This window comes from Melanostigma gelatinosum (assembly GCF_949748355.1).
Source record: "Melanostigma gelatinosum genome assembly, chromosome: 23".
Lineage (NCBI taxonomy): Eukaryota > Metazoa > Chordata > Actinopteri > Perciformes > Zoarcidae > Melanostigma > Melanostigma gelatinosum.
Window position 1 is genome coordinate 2,147,610 of NC_136656.1, and position 17,860 is coordinate 2,165,469.

Genomic DNA, 17,860 nt, shown 5'->3' on the forward strand with positions numbered 1-17,860 from the left:
TGTTGCTTTAATTAATCTATCAACACGTGTACTCAATTAGAGGGGTACACACACACACACACACACACGCAGTGTTCAGTACTCTTTGACTCTCTGTCTCGTCGTCATAAGTTGTTTGTGTTCGTCGCCTTTCCTCCGATACTCAGTCTGCTCCAGATAGTACACAAACATATGCTCATAAAAAGCACAGAAGTATTAGCAGCTACATTTAAAAGTATTCATGAATATACTTTATATCGATAGTTTTATTCCGTATTTTACAATATCTTCTTTCTTTGTGTGTTCACTGGTTCATGAATGAGCTCTGGGTGGATGCTGAGCTGTTCCAGTGAGTTGTGAGGATGGAGAGAGGCAGGAAGAGGAGATAGGAGATGATGAGAACTCAGAACAGAGCGAGAGAGAACGAGTTAACGAGAATGAGGATAAAGAGGAGCGAGACGCATCAAACGTGAATATGAGAACATTTTTACATATTTGCATATAAATCACAAGCGTGTTGCTTTGTTTGGATCTCATCAGGCCGCAGAGAAATTGAACCAACTCATTAGCATGTTTGTGAGTTCAGTGGCCGAGGCGGACCGCCCAGGAATTGAGTGAGCTGGAAGGAAGCTTTGTGTAGCAGGTTGTTGTTTAATGTGAGGAGCAGAACCAAGAGACCCGACACGTGAGGCCACAGCCTCCATAGCCGCTGATGGTTGCAGGGCTGCAGCGGAGACGCCTGCTGATCCAGTCAGGAGTCATTACGATACGCTGTATACGTCTCTGGTAGAGACCTGTCAATCACAGTAGCCCCGCCCTAAAGCATCCCCTGCTTTATGGTCTGTGTGACTCTAAATGGACCATAATGTACTAAATGAACATCATGCTGTATTGAAGAAGACTTGAAACTAGAGATTGAGACATAAACTCATGTTATTATCTTTTAAGATATGTTTTGTAGAATTGCGGCTGGTCTCCTCCAGCGTCTGTGACTATACCGACAAAGAATAATGCACCGTAATTCGTAGGTATTCCGCTGGAGAGGATTGGTCCAACAACCAGTTATCCTTCAGCCACAAGACTGCTGTCTGCTCCTCGTGTGGAACAATCTTTTCCCAAGTATTTCACCATCTTTTCTCAAACCCGACGAAGTTAGATCCTCTGTAGGAGAAGCCGAGCCACCGCTCCAGCGTCATCACCATGATGCTGCAAAGTTAGACGCCGTGATGGTAAACACAGAAATCAGAGTTCCAGTCCCACTCAGAGCTGAGACATCAGTCACGTACCGTCCAAAATAAAACTGTGCCAGGATCAATTATTTATGAAACCAGCCCACACTTGTAAGAAAACAAGGAAGTGTTGAAATGTGCAGCCGCCACCAAATGTTCCCGTCTCGGAAAAGCAGCCGAGCGCCGCGTTTGATTGACGTCTTCAGGTGCTGAACCGAGTGTTTCTGGCAGCTCGTCTCTTTTATCTTGTAGCCAAATCGTCACGTCCTTGTGTGGACGTGCAAAACGCATAACTGAGCTGGAGTTTTATTTGTTCATTTATTCAACAGGCTATTTGTTTGATAGGAAAAGACACTTTTTATATTCTCTCTCTCACAGAGTGATAGATGACCTGCTGTCTCCTCAAGTCCTTCTTCAGACTTATCTACAATCCAGCACCATCGCTCAGATGTGATTAGGGATGGAGAGGGAAGGGGAAGAGATGAAGTGGCCGAGAGCAGCAGCAGAGAGGGAGTTCAGACAAAGGGAAGGAGCTGGAGACGGAGAGGAGGACTCTGCTTGTTGGTGACTCAGAGGGCGGCTGGAGGGCTGACGGGGCACAAACAGCCGCTGGTGTGATGCCAGCAGCACCTCAGGAGGAGCTGTAAAGAGATGTAAATGGAGGCAAACCTGCAGCTCCTCTTCTGTTCGGGGCGGGAGGTGCTGTGACCTTTTGGTACCGAGGAAATCTACTCCTGATGTACCTGTTTCAGGCTGAGAGTTGTGTGTTTATCACGTTTCTTACACTATTGTTTGTTGGCATCTGAGCAGGTCGGTTTCCTCCTTATCTTCTTATTAGCGGTATCTAGTTTTATTATGTAAATCAGCAACATGAAGAGCTTTGGCTCTCACATCCACACGAAACATTTTCAGATGCAAAGCATGAAACGTTGATTTCATGTTGCACAAGGTGAAGCGTACGTAAGAAGAGTTCAACTCACAGGTTCACTCTTTTTAATGACGCGTGCAGCTTCTATCAGACGAACACCGACGACCCGTCGGGCTGCACGGAGCAACACGGAATAAAGACGATGTGTGTTGTGAAGGTTGCACAGCCTCCTATCAGCAGCGCTGCTGCCTCTGAATGATGTACGAGTCGCTTACAGACGCTTTCATCGAGGCAGGAAGTCAACAACGAGCTCATCCTTCAAGACTCCCAAAGTCACTTTTATGTTGCTCATTTGTTCCGCTCTGACAACGATGTTCCCTTCTTCATGTCCACTCAAAGTGTGTTTCCTAACTCTCTCTTTCTCTCTCTCTCTCTTCTCTCTCTCTCTGCAGTTTGTGTCTCAGCCAAACTGCCAGCAGCTTCTGGCCACGCTGTGGTACGACGGCTTCCCGGGCTGGAGGAGACGACACTGGGTCGTCAAGCTGGTCACCTGCTTCATCATCGGACTCCTGTTTCCCTTCTTCTCACTGGTGAGGAGGGGGGGAGGGAGGAAAGGAGGGATGGAGGAAGAGTAGCTGGGTGAAGGTGAAGAAAATAGAAACGGGAACGAGGAGCGAAAACGAGGGGAAGAGAAGACTTTTGGAAAGTTTGTGAGAAAGGGAGGTATTGAGGAAAGGATGGAGCAAGAAAAGGAGAGAGGAAGGACAAATAAACGAGTAGACGCGAGTAGACGAGCAGAACAAGTACACAAGCAGCAGCAGCAACAACAACAACAACAACAACAACAACAGTAACAGCTTTGCAACAAGACGAGGTGGCGCCTGGCTGAGCGTGAACCCGACCAACACAGGACTCTCCTCTTCTGTTTGTCTCTCTAATGTCTGTCTCTTCATCCTCTGTCCCCGTCCTCTCCTCAGATCTACCTGCTGGCTCCGAAGAGCGCTCTGGGCCGCTTCATGAAGAAGCCCTTCATCAAGTTCATCTGTCACACGGCGTCCTACCTCACCTTCCTCTTCCTCCTGCTGCTGGCCTCGCAGCACATCGCCCGGACCAACCTGCACATGCAGGGACCCCCGCCCACCATCGTGGAGTGGATGATCCTCCCGTGGGTGGTGGGTACGTATCGCAGCCGTCGTCATTTACAACTAACGGCGCTCCAGAGAAGCTGAGAAAAGAACGTTCCGGAGGGTTTTCTGTGATCAGACCAAACCAAAAAAACCTTTCCTCCAGGCGACGGCGTTCAAACCAGGCGCCAACCTCCGGTCCTGCCGAGTGAAGCCAACGCTTCATGTGTTAAAGCTGCATTCTCTCTAGTGTCCAGCATTCCAAATGTGAACCCGCGATACAACCCCGGAAACGTGTGTGTGTGTGTGTGTGTGTGTGTGTGTGTGTGTGTGTGTTTTCAGGGTTCATCTGGGCGGAGATTAAGGAGATGTGGGACGGGGGATTCACAGAGTACATCCACGACTGGTGGAACCTGATGGACTTCGCCATGAACTCACTCTACCTGGCCACCATATCGCTGAAGATCGTGGCTTACTTTAAGGTAAAGACTGACCTTTGACCTTTTTAAAAGGGGACTCGGATGCAATAATGTCCGGACATTCTGCAGCACGGCTTTCATCTTCAATGATACACACACACACACACACACACACACACACACACACGCCAGACGGCCGGGCCATCTGCAGCAGCTGTGAGTCACTGATGATGGCGGGTGGCCCTCCTACTCGGGTCCCGTACACACATCCAGCACACATACAGATACAAAGTGAGCACACACACACAACTGTATCCGTACATGCGTTCAATAACACACACCGACTGAAGCAGCAGCTGGAGGCGGGAACTTCTGTGAAACGTACAGTTTCTGCTCGTTACATGTGTGACGTATTTTCAAAGGAAACATTGTCTTTTCAAAATAAACCTCCGTGTTCAAAGGAAACATTGTCTTTTCAAAATAAACCTCCGTGTTCAAAGGAAACATTGTCTTTTCAAAATAAACTTCTGTGTTCAAAGGAAACATTGTCTTTTCAAAATAAACTTCTGTGTTCAAAGGAAACATTGTCTTTTCAAAATAAACCTCCGTGTTCAAAGGAAACATTGTCTTTTCAAAATAAACTTCTGTGTTCACAGGAAATAAACAGTTTCCACTTGCTAATGGCATACAGTGTAATTTCAAAATAAACTTCTGTTGAGGTTGACTACATGTTTTGTTTACTTTTGCAACAGCACTTGGTTAGGTTGAGGAATGCTAATAGCGGCGCATCTAACAGGACAGACTGAATCTGGAATGAGGAGGGAAGCCGAGCATGAGTAAACTGAGAGGGGAGAGAAAGATGGTGGCTGGAGGGAGACAGATAAATGTAAAGCAAAGTTTAAAAGCCGTAAACAAAGAGAACGCTGACAGAAAGAGGAGGGTGACTAGAATCAGAGCTTGAGAAACAAACGAAGGGAAGAAGGTGTGTTAAGCATGCAGGAGTGAGAGTGTTTGGGAGTGATCGGCGATTGGTGTGTCGAGTTTCAGAAGATCAGCAGTGAGCTTGAGGGGGACTCAGAGGATTAGGGGCGATGCTTTCAGGAGCATCAGGATCTCACAAGCAATCTGCTGAAGCTATGGTGAGGGTTATGTGAGGGTGAGGTTAGGGAAACATAATGGTCGTGTTGACAACGTTTGGTGTTGGTAGGAGACAGAATCTATATTTTTATGACTCAACCACTTCAGATAACGTTCACTTTGATAAAATACAACAATCCAAGACATATCGATGCTTCATGCATTCGTCCTCCTCATCCCTTCATGTCTTCCTCTCTCTCCAGTACAACTCCTCTCGTCCCAGGGAGGAGTGGGAGATGTGGCACCCGACGCTGATAGCCGAGGCGCTGTTCGCCATCGCCAACATCTTCAGCTCGCTCAGACTCATCTCCCTCTTCACCGCCAACTCCCACCTCGGGCCGCTGCAGATCTCACTGGGGAGGATGCTGCTGGACATCCTCAAGTTCCTCTTCATTTACTGTCTGGTGAGCCGACCTCAGATATCGCACAAAGATGATTACTGAGCAGCGCTAGCGACGGTTTTCCACCGTAATGCTCATAACACACCAGAAAACAACGTTGTAGGATGGTTTATGAATGAAGTATTGCCTTTACTATGAGCTGCATTCTCTATAGTGTCCACCAGGGCAGTACGACTCGAACAGAGCTAATTCAGCACCACGGACAGCTCCTTTCCTCTTTTTCAACACCAGGGGGCGACTCCTCTGGTTGTATAGAACTCTATGAGAAAATGACTGTGTTTGAATATTAACAGTTAGCATTCCAGGATGCTAACATGTTAGCATTCATCCCGAAGTTTGACATGAACTCGTTGCTGAGCTGTTGGACAATTCGAAATGTTTGACCCGAATGAAAAATCAGGAAGTCGCAAAACTCAACAGAAGAAATTAGTTCTTCAAATTACTGTGAACTCCAATGAAGTTGTGTTTCCTTAGATAGAGATCTCTCCGCACTCCTGAGATACATGAATGAACACGTTCCCTGTTTAGGTCCTGCTGGCGTTCGCCAATGGCCTGAACCAGCTGTACTTCTACTATGAGACCAAGGCCTCAGAGGAACCCAACAACTGCAAAGGCATCCGCTGTGAGAGGCAGAACAACGCCTTCTCCACGTGAGTACCACCCACAACACTCACCGCGAGGCTTTGAACGGACGTGTTGAGGAGAGGAACGCTGAAGCTAAAGGTGGAGCAGCACCGGTTTGATCTGTTTGGGTTCGACGGACTTTTGAGAAGACTTAATCGGAGATACGACCGGGAACGAATGCACTATTTGAAGGTTTTAACCTTTTACAGTTGGAGGAAAGGTCTTTTTTTATTGTTTTGCCTGACACTGAACTATCACTACCGAGCTGCTGCGTCGGCCACAATGCAAACTTACACACACACACACACACACACACACACACACACACACACACACACACACACACACAGTTCAGTGTGTCTCTGCTGATGGAGGCAGAGTGAGGTACAAGCCGAGTCAGGGGTTGAGTATTGATGAGGCGTGTGGTCTGCTTTAGATAATAGCCGCATTGATTGACGATCGAGTGATTGAGTGTTTATTAAAGGTTAAAAGGTGTTTTGTCATCTCCGTGGCGTGACGGATCACGAGACGGAATGTTTTGATTGTTAAACATGTGGGACGCATGCTGAGTCGAGGCGTGAGATGGTTATTTTAAATCCAGGCCGACCTCCTCGCTAAGATGCTGAGAGAAGAGCAAACGCACTCAGCGAAGCTTGACTTGAACAAACACAAAGATCACAGCTGCTCTCACAGCTTCTCGTCTGCGCATCGACTCTGACGCAAAATAAATCCGCCTCACGCTGAAGCTAGATGAGCGAGCGACGGCTCAGATGATGCATAATGCAAACGGGAGCCGGGCGAAGCCGGCAAATCAACATTCATGAATTTACAATTGTTTCCTCTTTGCATCCCGCTCCTGTAATTCACACACACTCACACACTCTCTCTCACATACACACACACACACACACACACACACACACTCACACACTCATCAGCGTTTGTGACATCGTTTCCTGTTTCTCAGGTGTGTCGTTCTCGCTCATCTGTGCTTCACACGCGTATCACCGTGAATGTGTTACACAACGTTTGCACCATGAGGGAGTTTGTCTCACTGTCTCCACCTCGCTCACTCTTTTTCTGCCTTCAAACAAAAGATGTAAATACTCCGTCACCGTCTCTCTCTCTCTCTCTCTCTCTCTCTCTCTCTCTCTCTCTCTCTCTCTCTCTCTCTCTCTCTCTCTCTCTCTCTTTACTCTCGCTGTGTCTCACCTCCTCAGCACTGATACTGTCATTCTGAGGCCTTTCCAACTAAACAGTCACTGGAAATATAAAGTCGGGATCTGAATCATGAACTCTGAGTTCTTTGAGTATTTATGTGAGTGTTAGAAGAGTAACAAGTTAGAGAGACACAACAGGACAACACAGCCATGGATGGGTTACTGAACAGGCCCCAGGGACCCCCGGCCTTCACCTACACCACACAGGAAGAGACTCAAATGATCACAAAGAAACTTAACATGACTACAAAGAGACTCTCCCTAACATGACTCTCCCTCTCTCTCCCGCTCTCCCTCCCTCTCTCCCCCCTCTTTCTCTCTCACTCCCTCTCTCTCCCCCCTCTTTCTCTCTCTCCCTCTCTCTCCCCCCCCTCTCCCTCTCTCCCCCCTCTTTCTCTCTCTCTCGCTCTCTCCCCCCTCTTTCTCTCTCTCTCGCTCTCTCCCCCCTCTTTCTCTCTCGGCCCGCCTCCCACCCATCTGCAGCGCTAGCAGTAATGACTGAGTGGCTGTGGGGATCAGCTGTAGCAGTTTATGACTCGGCTTAGTGGAGGGGGAGATGAGAGAGACGAGAGGAGACGAGGGGAGAAATAAAGGGAAGGAGGGGAGATAATGAAAAGATAGGAGGGGAAACAAGGAGGGAAGCTAAAGGACAGGAGAGAGAAAATGATGAGAAGATATACAAGAAGTAGGGGGGAGACGAGGAGAGGACAGTAGACTAAAAGAAACAAGGGAAGGAAGGGAGGTAAGGAAAGCAGAGGAGAGAGGAAACAAAGGGGGGTTGAGTAGAGGAGAGGGAAGGAGACGAGGAGATGGGGTGGAGGAGAGGATAAAAGGGAAGGAGACGAGGAGATGGGGTGGAGGAGAGGATAAAAGGAAAGAAGATGAGAGATGAAAGGAGAGAACAAAGAGGGGAGATGACAAAGGAAAGGAAATGAGAGATGAGGAGAAGACAGGAGACAAGGAGAGGAGGAGAGGATAATAGGGATGGAGATGAGAGATGAGAGGAGACAATGAGCGGAGGAGAGTATAAAAGGAAAGGAGACGAGAGAAAAGAAGGAGAGGAGGAGATGGGTAAAGGAGATGAGAGATAAGAAGAGGAAACAAGGTGAATAGGACAGGAGAAAAGGAAAGGAGATAGGAGATGAAAGGAGAGAAAACAAAGACAGGAGATGAGAGAAAACAAGGAGAGGAGGAGATGAGGAAAGGAGATGAGAGATGAGAAGAGAGGAAAAGGGAGGAGGGTACAAGGAGAGGAGGGATGAATCATTGGGCGGTGAGGAGAAAACAGGAGATAAGGATACAAGAGGTGGAGCAAGGGGAGAGAACAGAAACCAAGAAAGGAGACAAGGAGAGGAAACAAGGAGTCTGCTCCCTCCGATAACAGTTGATGACTTTATGAAACTTTTCTTCGGCTGATGAAGTGTCTCATTCATCAATCACCTCAGACTTTAATGCATCCCATAATGATCTGAGATTTAAAACCACAGCAGGCTGCTGCTCCTCTGGAGGACAAAGCACCACTTTATTTATGTCATCCATTCTTTTTATATGCACGCTGACTCAGCATTGGGTTCTGGAGCTGCAGAGCTGTGTTCTGATTTGTCCATAAAGTTGTTTTTGAAAGAGAGTAAACGGGTAGAGCAGAGGAGAGAAGGATACAAGGACACGAGAGCAGTGGTGCAAAGTAATGAACATTTACTCTGTAAGCAGAGTTTTATAAATGAGGGGAGAGCAGAGGAATCAAGGAAAGGAAACACTAAGGGAGAGGAGACAAAGATAGGAGGGAGGAGGAAGAGAGGAAGGGAGTAAACAAGGAAAGAAGAAGATGGCAGAGAGGAGATAAGAGGAGACAAAAAGGAGGTGAAGAAGGAAAGGAAACACAAAGGAATAATGTTGAGCGATGTCACGCTCAATCGCTTCATTCATCGTCTCTCTCTCTCTCTCGCTCTCTCTCTCTCTCTCTCTCATCACAGCCTCCCTCCCATTGAGTACACACACACACACACACTGTACACTGATTGATTTAGTGATCAGTCACACACCTTACTGCAAAACACACACACACATTGCTATGAATATTTTATGCAGCACAAATATAAAACCCTGCAGGCAAAACCTCTCTCTCTCTCTCTCTCTCTCTCTCTCTCTCTCTGTCTCTGTCTCTGTCTCTGTCTCTGTCTCTCTCTCTCTCTCTCTCTCTCTCTCTCTCTCTCTTTCATTCTTGTGAGACGAAGCGTCTTGGCTCTGCCAATTGTCGCTTCATCATAAATTCAATAAGCTGCTGCTGTAACTGTGACTGTCACACAAACAGAGGGAGGGAGGTAAACAGAGAGGGGGAGAGAGGAGGAGAGGAAGATGGAGGGAGGTTTTCATGTGATAAAAACTCTGATTTGATCTTCACTAAGTGGATCAAGTCTCAGCCGCTCCACCTTCAACGCAGTTTAACTATGAAACTCCTGTTTCTCAAAGTCAAGGAAGCTTCCTCGGTAGGATGCATCCCACCGAGGATGCATCCTACACGGCGGCTCCTTTCCTAGCCTTCAGAGAGCACACATTGAAATTGTAAATGTGCCGGTTTACTTTATTGAGAACAGTTCAGTGCGTCACAATTTGTTTACAATATAAACAGATTAAATCATGTGGGGTTATTAAAAGCAAAAAGACAAGTTAAATGAAATGAAGAGGTGTGAATCACACACTTCAGAAGGTTCGATGCTATGCTGATGATGCTGTCTCATAACTTCCTGTGTGTTCCTCTCAATAACGCATCTCAATGGCCTTTAACACAGACGCTCAGCTAACGTTACTGATAACTGACTTGATATAGTTGTTGTTTTTAAAATATATTGTCGGCTTTTTTTGTCTGGAAGAAAGCCCGGAGGGAAAAACGTAGTTTAAGGTTATTAATATTATTTGTTTGAGGATTAAATAACATCCTCAATCAGTCTGAGCATCACAACGATCAGACATTTGTATTTTTCCTCTACTTTACATGATTTAAATGTAGCTTTTCCTGTGATTCTCTTCCGGCTCCAGCTTGAACGAGTTGTTTTCAGTTTAACAGATCTCACTGACTGTGATCCGTTACCGGTTCCGACCGCTGAAGATGAATTGTACTGTTTAGTTTCACGGCACTGAGACGCGTCTCATGTCTTCTAAGTCGGCCCGAAACGTATTCACACCAAGAGGAATGTGAGCACGTTCGCTCGGTTACTGGGCAGAACCTGTAACTGAAGAGCTCTGTTTTCTGAAACATACTTTCTCTGTTGTTCAGTTAAAGACATTAAATATGAAATATGGGCATCAGACAGCCGTCTGTGTGCCAACATGAATCTGCTCGTACTTTTAATGACCGTCACATGAATAATTAGCCTCGCAGTCGTCGGTCACGGTGAATAAAACGCTTCGTCAGCTGAAATTGATTGAGCTTTGTTTGGGAAAGATGAATGTTTCTGAGGATCTTAAACTGACAAAATCACAACAAAGTGACAGAGTTATGTTTCAAAACTCAGACTGAGGTGCAGCTCTTCATAGTTCTGTGACGAGCGTCTGTGTCTTCCTTTAGGAGTGATTCAGTGAGTAGCTGTCCTCTGAAGGGAGGACTGTCGATAAAGTGCTGTGTGGCTCTGCGTCCTCAGGTTGTTCGAGACCCTCCAGTCTCTGTTCTGGTCCATATTCGGGCTGCTGAACCTCTACGTCACCAACGTGAAGGCCCGGCACGAGTTCACCGAGTTCGTCGGGGCGACCATGTTCGGGACGTACAACGTGATCTCGCTGGTGGTTCTGCTCAACATGCTCATCGCCATGATGAACAACTCGTACCAGCTGATCGCTGTGAGTCACTCACTGCTGCAGCTTCCAGCTGCTCCACAGAGACGCTGCTGCCTTTGTTCTGTTTTTATACAATTGTTAATTAAATCATTTGAACTAGAACAGACTGGGAGGGTGACTTTGATTCTATTTTTGACTCTGGACCCTATTGTCTCATGTTTTTGAGTCAAAGTGACGAAACTGCTCCAGTATTGAGGGAGAACGCTGCAGTCGGGCAGTCATGTGATCTTATCTGGCACTGCTTCACGTCAAAAGAGTTTCTTTTTGCTCAGATTGTTTTGTTTTCCAACATTGGATCGATTTTTTGTAAAAATAAGCCGTTTTTTTATTTGATGGCATTGTAACTGTGTTGTGCTGCAAACAGTCCAGTGTGAGTTCTCCGTCCTTCTCGCCACGGTTGTGATGTTTCCACAGTGTTTATGAATGTGACGGGAGCAAAATAAGAAGCCCTGAAACTGCTCGAGGATCAGAGGCAACAAATGACAAAGCTTTCTGAAAGTATATCTGAGTGTTAAGAAAAGTAAAAGTGATGCAATGACTTTAGAGCAGGAGTAACATGAGCTGTTAACCCAGCCTTTTACAGCATGTGCTGTGATGATGAATGTGTCCTTTTGCCGATTGTTTAAAGAAAATGTGCTCGTCCGTCCGGTTTTGGGTTTCAGCGGGTTTTCACGATCCCGTCTCTTTAACTTGCTTCACCACATTTCATTTCAAATTTTAAAAAACCATCACATGACCTCGAGCTGTCTCGTCTCCGTCCCGCAGGACCACGCCGACATCGAGTGGAAGTTCGCCCGCACCAAGCTGTGGATGAGTTACTTCGACGAGGGCGGCACGCTGCCGCCTCCGTTCAACATCATCCCGAGTCCCAAGTCCATCCTCTACCTGCTGGTGTGGCTCCACAACAAGCTGTGCAGGAGAGGCCAGCTGCCCGGCGAGGACTCGCACAAATGTGAAAACCTCCGAGAGTTCACGGTCAGTGAAGGCATCGTGGCCGCTCACCGTTTCAGGCGCATATCATTTATCATTTAAGAACAGACAAAAAAAAAGGATTTAAAAGAAGTAAAAATGCGATTAAAGTTTTTCTTTCTTTGGCGTTGAAAGACGAATGTTTTACCAAAGTACCAAAACTCATCAAAGTACGAGTATAAGTAGAAGATGTACCGCAGCAGTCTTGAATGACTTTGCAGTAACGACCTGCTAGCTGCACATGTATTACACCTCTACGACCAGAGACATCAGTAACTCTACGTATCCTCAACGCTTCCTGAAGCGTCTCTCAGGCTTTTGGTTGAGGCAACAGAACTACTTGTCGGGTTCAAGAACAGATTGTCGTTTGTGTTTAAATAAGTACAGATGGCATCACATGAATACATAAATGATGTGATGAATAAATCAACGCTGTGACGTCTGGTTACACACATGACAGGAACACTTCCTCCTCAACCAAAGCTCTTCTGTTGCTCGTTAGACTTTTCATTATTCGGTTATGTGGAATGAATACAAATGTATTTTCTGGTATATATATAAATATACAGTATAGTACCACTTACATATTAATACAACAATAATAATGCATTAATATAATAGTAAGACACTGGCGGGCGCCACTCTGCATTGTGGGTATTTGAAGCAAAGCGCTGCCGGAGCGACGTGAAGCACAAGCAGACATCACATGGAGCGACATCAGCTGTGAGCACAGAAAGAACATCGGCAGATAAACACGTTTAACGGTCCAGTCATCTGGAGACACACACACACACACACACACACACACACACACACACACACACTCCGTGCAGCTGGCATGTTCACCTCAGCTGAAGTCGGCTGAGTTATATAAGCCGAGCAGCCCACATAGGTTGACAGAGCCACTGTTTTAAGAGAACTGTGGACTGAACGTGAAGCGATGGTCGAAAGTTTAACACAATCTCTTCTTTCTGTTTGCAGGAACGCCACGCTGACGTTCTGATCCAGAATCAGCACTACCAGGTCTGTGCACCCGGCACTGCGCCGTGTGTGTGTGTGTGTGTGCGTGTGTGTGTGTGTGTGTGAACTGCCTGCGTTTAATTTACATACATATTTTACTTTAATCAGAGAATTTAGGGGAGTATTCTCGCAAATCTGTGAGTTTTTTTCTCAGAAATTTACAACTTTAATCCCAGAATTTCCGATTATTTTCTCTCCGGTGGTTTGACTTCTCACCTTGTGTACTCCGTGTATCAGTACACCGCGTCCACTACTACTCCAAAGTATTATTATATCGTATTATCAGTATTAAAGCGAGAGTTGTTTTGGACTCTGGTGTCCAGCTTTTTGTCAGAATTTCTTGACGCCTCGGCACTGGCAGCGGCCGCAGACGCAGGAACGCCAGTACTTTGCGTTTGGCGGCGCTGACTGTCGCTTTGATCGGCGGCCATCTTTTATTTTTTAAGGTTTGTTGTCGGAATGTGCCCTTCACTCTCACAGAGCGAGTGGTGTGTGTTTCTGGCAGAGGCGGAGAGTGACAGCATGCCAGACCGTCCCGCTTGGCAGTCGCAGCTGTTGACCGTGGGAGGATGCTGTGTGTGTGTGTGTGTGTGTGTGTGTGTGTGCGTGTGCGTGTGCGTGTGCATGTGTGTGCGTGTGCGTGTGCGTGTCAGGGTCTGAATTGCCGCCCACTGATCACCAAATGCTGAGATTCGTCTTTGATCTTTTAAATCGACGAGGGTCAGTCGCCTCATTGGCTGAATACTTCATGAGATGAGAACGTTTAAATTCATCAGTTGGGTTGAAATATTCTGTGTTCAGCAAAGAGAGACGTGTTTAAAATGTCACGCTTTTACACTTTATTATCAGAGAAACATTGAATGTTGAACTAATAATTAAAAGTGTCCAACACCGTCTTCATCTTCCTCCTTTATTTAGTACATGATGACATCGTTCTGTGACTTTTCTAACAGCGGAAGAAAGATTAAAATATCCAAATTATGGTGAAATAATGACAATTCTCCAACAGGAAGTGATCCGGAGCCTCGTGAAGAGGTACGTGGCGGCCATGATACGCAGCGCCAAGACAGACGAGGGACTGACGGAGGAGAACTTTAAGGTGAGTGCTGTTAAAAATAAGATGTAACAAAATCAGCTGCAGAGTCTGTTTCCCATGATGCCTCTGGAGCCGCAGCCTGGGCTTTGAAGTGGAAAGTGGCTTTTTCGACTCAAAAACAACATCAGGTGCACATCGAGCTGAATTCCTTTCACACCCCGAGTGTGTGTGTGTGTGTGTGTGTGTGTGTGCGCGTGTGTGTGTGTGTGCGTGTGCGTGTGTGTGTGCGTGCGTGTGTGCGTGCGTGTGTGTGTGCGTGTGTGTGTGTGCGTGTGTGTGTGTGTTTTAGAATGTGTATCTAACATCAGCTGCATGCTGAAGTAGATCAGAGGGGTTTTGTTCTCTGAGGAATGAAGCCACGTGTGCAGCGTCTGGATCACATGTGGCCAGCGGAAAAGAAAAGGAAAAAAAAGACGGAGAAGCTGTGATCGTGTTTTAGAGAAACGAAGGATTCAAGTTTACTTGAAGAGCTTTTTGGCTCCGGGCTGGTCGGGGAGAGAAACAACGTCCAGTGGAAGTAAACAGAGCGGACGTCTATGTCAGCGTTTATGTCGAGTTTCTGTTAAAGCTACAGGCTGCATTTTAAGTTGTGAGTGAATTGATTCAAAATAAAAAAAAACAGCATCGTGTCAACAACAAACTGAACGTGCAGCACGTTTGGAGACGTTTTCCTGTGAAGAAGAAAATGAACAACTTTCACCCAGGAGACCAGTGTTCATGTCCAGAAGACAACGTTGGCTTTCCCAACTCTGTCAATACTACTTGGAGTAACCCTTTAATGTAAACACTTATCGTATAAAAACATTTAAAGTTCTGTAAAGAAAACTAAAATAATTCTTATTTTATACTACGTATTCTTGGCGCCTAAAATACCCACAATGCAACTTGATGGCCGACAGTTTGGTCGGAGAGATCTGGGATTGTTTACGCTACATCAACCGAAAGATATATATACATTACAACTCATTTTTTAATATATTTTCTGTGATACATGATGTCATTATAGCCCATAGATGGGTAGAAAGTCAGAATTGTACATAATATGTAATTTTTACAGATTTGTACTGAATCTCAGAGTATTTCGTGAGCGCGGCGGGAAAGACTTTAAAGTGAATGAAGCGATTGATTTGGTGAAAGAGAGAGAGTTTACTGGCGTCTCATCCCTCCTCTCTCTTCACTCTCTTCTGCCTCCACTTTTCCTCTCTCTCTCTCTTTGTCTCCTCTGCTGGTCTCTTGACCTCGATCTCCCCTCTCCTCACCACCGTCCTCCTGAGTCCTTACCCTCCTCTTCACCTCCTGCCTCCACAAAGTTTTTCCCCTGAATGTCACATATTTATTCCATTTAAAGCTTTGGAATAAACTTTGCAGCCTTCCTGATAAAAAATGTTGTTTTGCTCCAATATTGGTATTTTTTTTTCTTTCTTTCTCGGTATTTCTCAACACTCTCTTTTAATCCCAAATTCAGAAAAATGAAGTCAATGCTAAATTGCCTAAAACCTGTATTCGCTCTAATAACTCCTCTGGTTGTATAGAAGTCTATAGAAAATGACTCTACTTCTCTCTTGATTTATTCCCTCAGTAAACATTGTAAACATGAGTTTATGTCTCAATCTCTAGTTTCAAGTCTTCTTCAATACAGCATGATGTTCATTTAGTACATTATGGTCCATTTAGAGTCACACAGACCATAAAGCAGGGGATGCTTTAGGGCGGGGCTAGACGCTGATTGACAGGTCTCTACCAGAGACGCATTCGGCGTCTCTACGTCTCTCCTCAGTCCAGATATGGTCACTTCCTGTTCACTGCTTGCAAAAAAACAAGATAGCGACGGACAAAATGTCAAACTCGAGGCATCAAAACTGTAGTCCAGAAACAAATGGGTGACGTTACGATGACTACATCCACTTCTTAGATTCAGTCTTTGTTTTAAAGTAAACAAAAAGAGTTAAACATTCAATTCTCAACACTTCTCTCTCCGTCTCTTTCCAGGAGTTGAAGCAGGACATCTCCAGTTTCCGCTACGAGGTCCTGGATCTCCTTGGCAACCGGCGTCCTCCCCGGCGCCACTACTCCTCCTCCAGTGAGGCGGCGAGAGACGACGGCGCCATGGCCTCGGAGGACGACAGCGAATCGTGCGACGGCGCCGGGGGCCCGAAGTCAAAGGGCGTGACGTTCCTGAACCCGCTGCAGGACGCCGACGGGCAGTCGGCGACGCTCGGAGTGTCTGCCTTGGTGTGCTCCATTTCTGGGATGACCCGGCTAGAAGGAGGCAAAGAGGGGGAGGGGGATGAACTGGAGGAGGGCATTGGATGGGGGGAAGAGGAGGAGGAAGAGGAGGGGAAACCAAAGAGCAACGGGCTGAGAACCACCGTCATCCCTCCGTCCTCCACCGACGTCCTCATGTCCCCGTCCTCATCGTTGTCCTCGACGTTCTCCTCATCTTTCGCTCGTACGAGTACCCGACTGCAGCGCCTCTCGACTCCGGGGTCAAAGATGGACTCTTTCAAGCGCCTCTCCTACCTGTTCTCGCGCTCCAAGCGCCGAGCCCCGCCCATGCCCCTGCCCCTCCAGTCCCCGCCCTCCTACACCATCTCCGACGGGTTGCTCCGCCCCCTGGGGAACCACGGCCACGCCGACTTCGGAGTCGTCAGTGTGACCAGGAGCGAGACCCGCCTGAACGAGGTGGGCCGCTCGGTCGACATCGGTAACCCCTCGTTCTCCCCGCGGAGAACGAACGGGCGGGACTCGCTCCTGACGCTGCCCCTCCCGCCCCCGTGCCCCTGCCAATCCCTGCACTGTGCTTCCAACATGTCCGAGTCCAGCTCGCGCCTCCTGGACTCCAGCGAGGACGTTTTCCAGGGCGGAGGCGCGGGAGGAGCGAGCGAGGGCGGCGTGGATGGAGGAGGGGGGTTGATGATACCCTGCGACGACGTCATAGAGGACTCCGTGACCACGCAGCTATAGGAGAGACGGACAACCTGACTGTTTTTCTTTGTTTGTTTGCAAAATGGCTGAACATGTTCAAAGGAAGAGAGAGAGAGGGGGGGGGGGGGAATTCTAGACGGCAACAATTTCAAAGAGCGGAGCGGCTTCCGTGATGGTTCCGGGAGGGATGCTGACACCGGGCAGATGTTCATAGAAACAGTTTGACATCATCTGGGTGGAATATGGCGGATGACACATTACTGTTTACTCTTGTCCATTTAAAAAGGTTGCCCCATGCGAGTTAGGTAGCAAGCAGCTTGTTTTTGTCAGTGCCGCGAGGCGACGTCGGCGACCAGAGATCAAAGATAGTTCAACTGTTGGAACGACGCGCCGCGTGTCATGTGACGAGGGACAATCAATCAGAGCTGATACCTTCTCTGCGTCCTGTGTCGGTCTAAGCGGTAAAATAAAAGGAGAAGTGAATACCTTTGGTGCAGCGCTACCCGGAGCTTCACCATCCGTCCCACTGAATACATTCTTCACGTTAACTGTAAAAAACTGATTTAGAACGAATTAGAATTAGCTTCCATGTTGTGCTGCTCCCTGCATGCCTCGCTTTCCCCGATTCTTTCCCATCACACACACATATAGCAGTAGCTGTTTCTAGTATCAGGGAATGTTTTACGCTCATCAATAAACCCTCATAGTTTCATGACACAAAGATTCATAATTTAACTTGAATTGACAGCGGGGTCATATACGTCTCCTTCTTCATCACGAAATCACGCCAAACTGTCTTTGTTGACGTCTGCCTTCTTTCCACGCCACAAGAGAACGACGGAGGAGGTTTAAAGGGAGAGTACACCAATTCTTTCTTCTGGGAAGACTCAAACACGCATGATTATTACGGAGTTACAAGTAGCCAAAGCGACTTTTCAGAAAAGGATATATCTTTAAAAAAAAAAGAAAATCCTGTTTGATTTCTGTTTTTTTGCCCTTTAACCGCAACACCAACGGA

General features: G+C 46.9%; 1 protein-coding gene across 1 annotated transcript in view; it reads left to right on the forward strand.

Annotated features, from left to right (window-relative positions):
* The window catches only part of trpc5a (transient receptor potential cation channel, subfamily C, member 5a), a gene marked incomplete at both ends in the record, with an annotated part of 43,708 nt that extends 26,827 nt beyond the window's left edge, over positions 1 to 16,881 (forward strand). The window contains 10 exons of the mRNA XM_079295709.1: positions 2,529 to 2,666; positions 3,054 to 3,252; positions 3,543 to 3,682; positions 4,960 to 5,160; positions 5,686 to 5,807; positions 10,640 to 10,835; positions 11,598 to 11,807; positions 12,783 to 12,824; positions 13,831 to 13,920; positions 15,907 to 16,881. Coding sequence (XP_079151835.1) covers positions 2,529 to 2,666; positions 3,054 to 3,252; positions 3,543 to 3,682; positions 4,960 to 5,160; positions 5,686 to 5,807; positions 10,640 to 10,835; positions 11,598 to 11,807; positions 12,783 to 12,824; positions 13,831 to 13,920; positions 15,907 to 16,881 — 2,313 coding nt within the window. The remainder of the gene's footprint in view (positions 1 to 2,528; positions 2,667 to 3,053; positions 3,253 to 3,542; positions 3,683 to 4,959; positions 5,161 to 5,685; positions 5,808 to 10,639; positions 10,836 to 11,597; positions 11,808 to 12,782; positions 12,825 to 13,830; positions 13,921 to 15,906) is intronic.
* Positions 16,882 to 17,860: the final 979 nt, after the last annotated feature.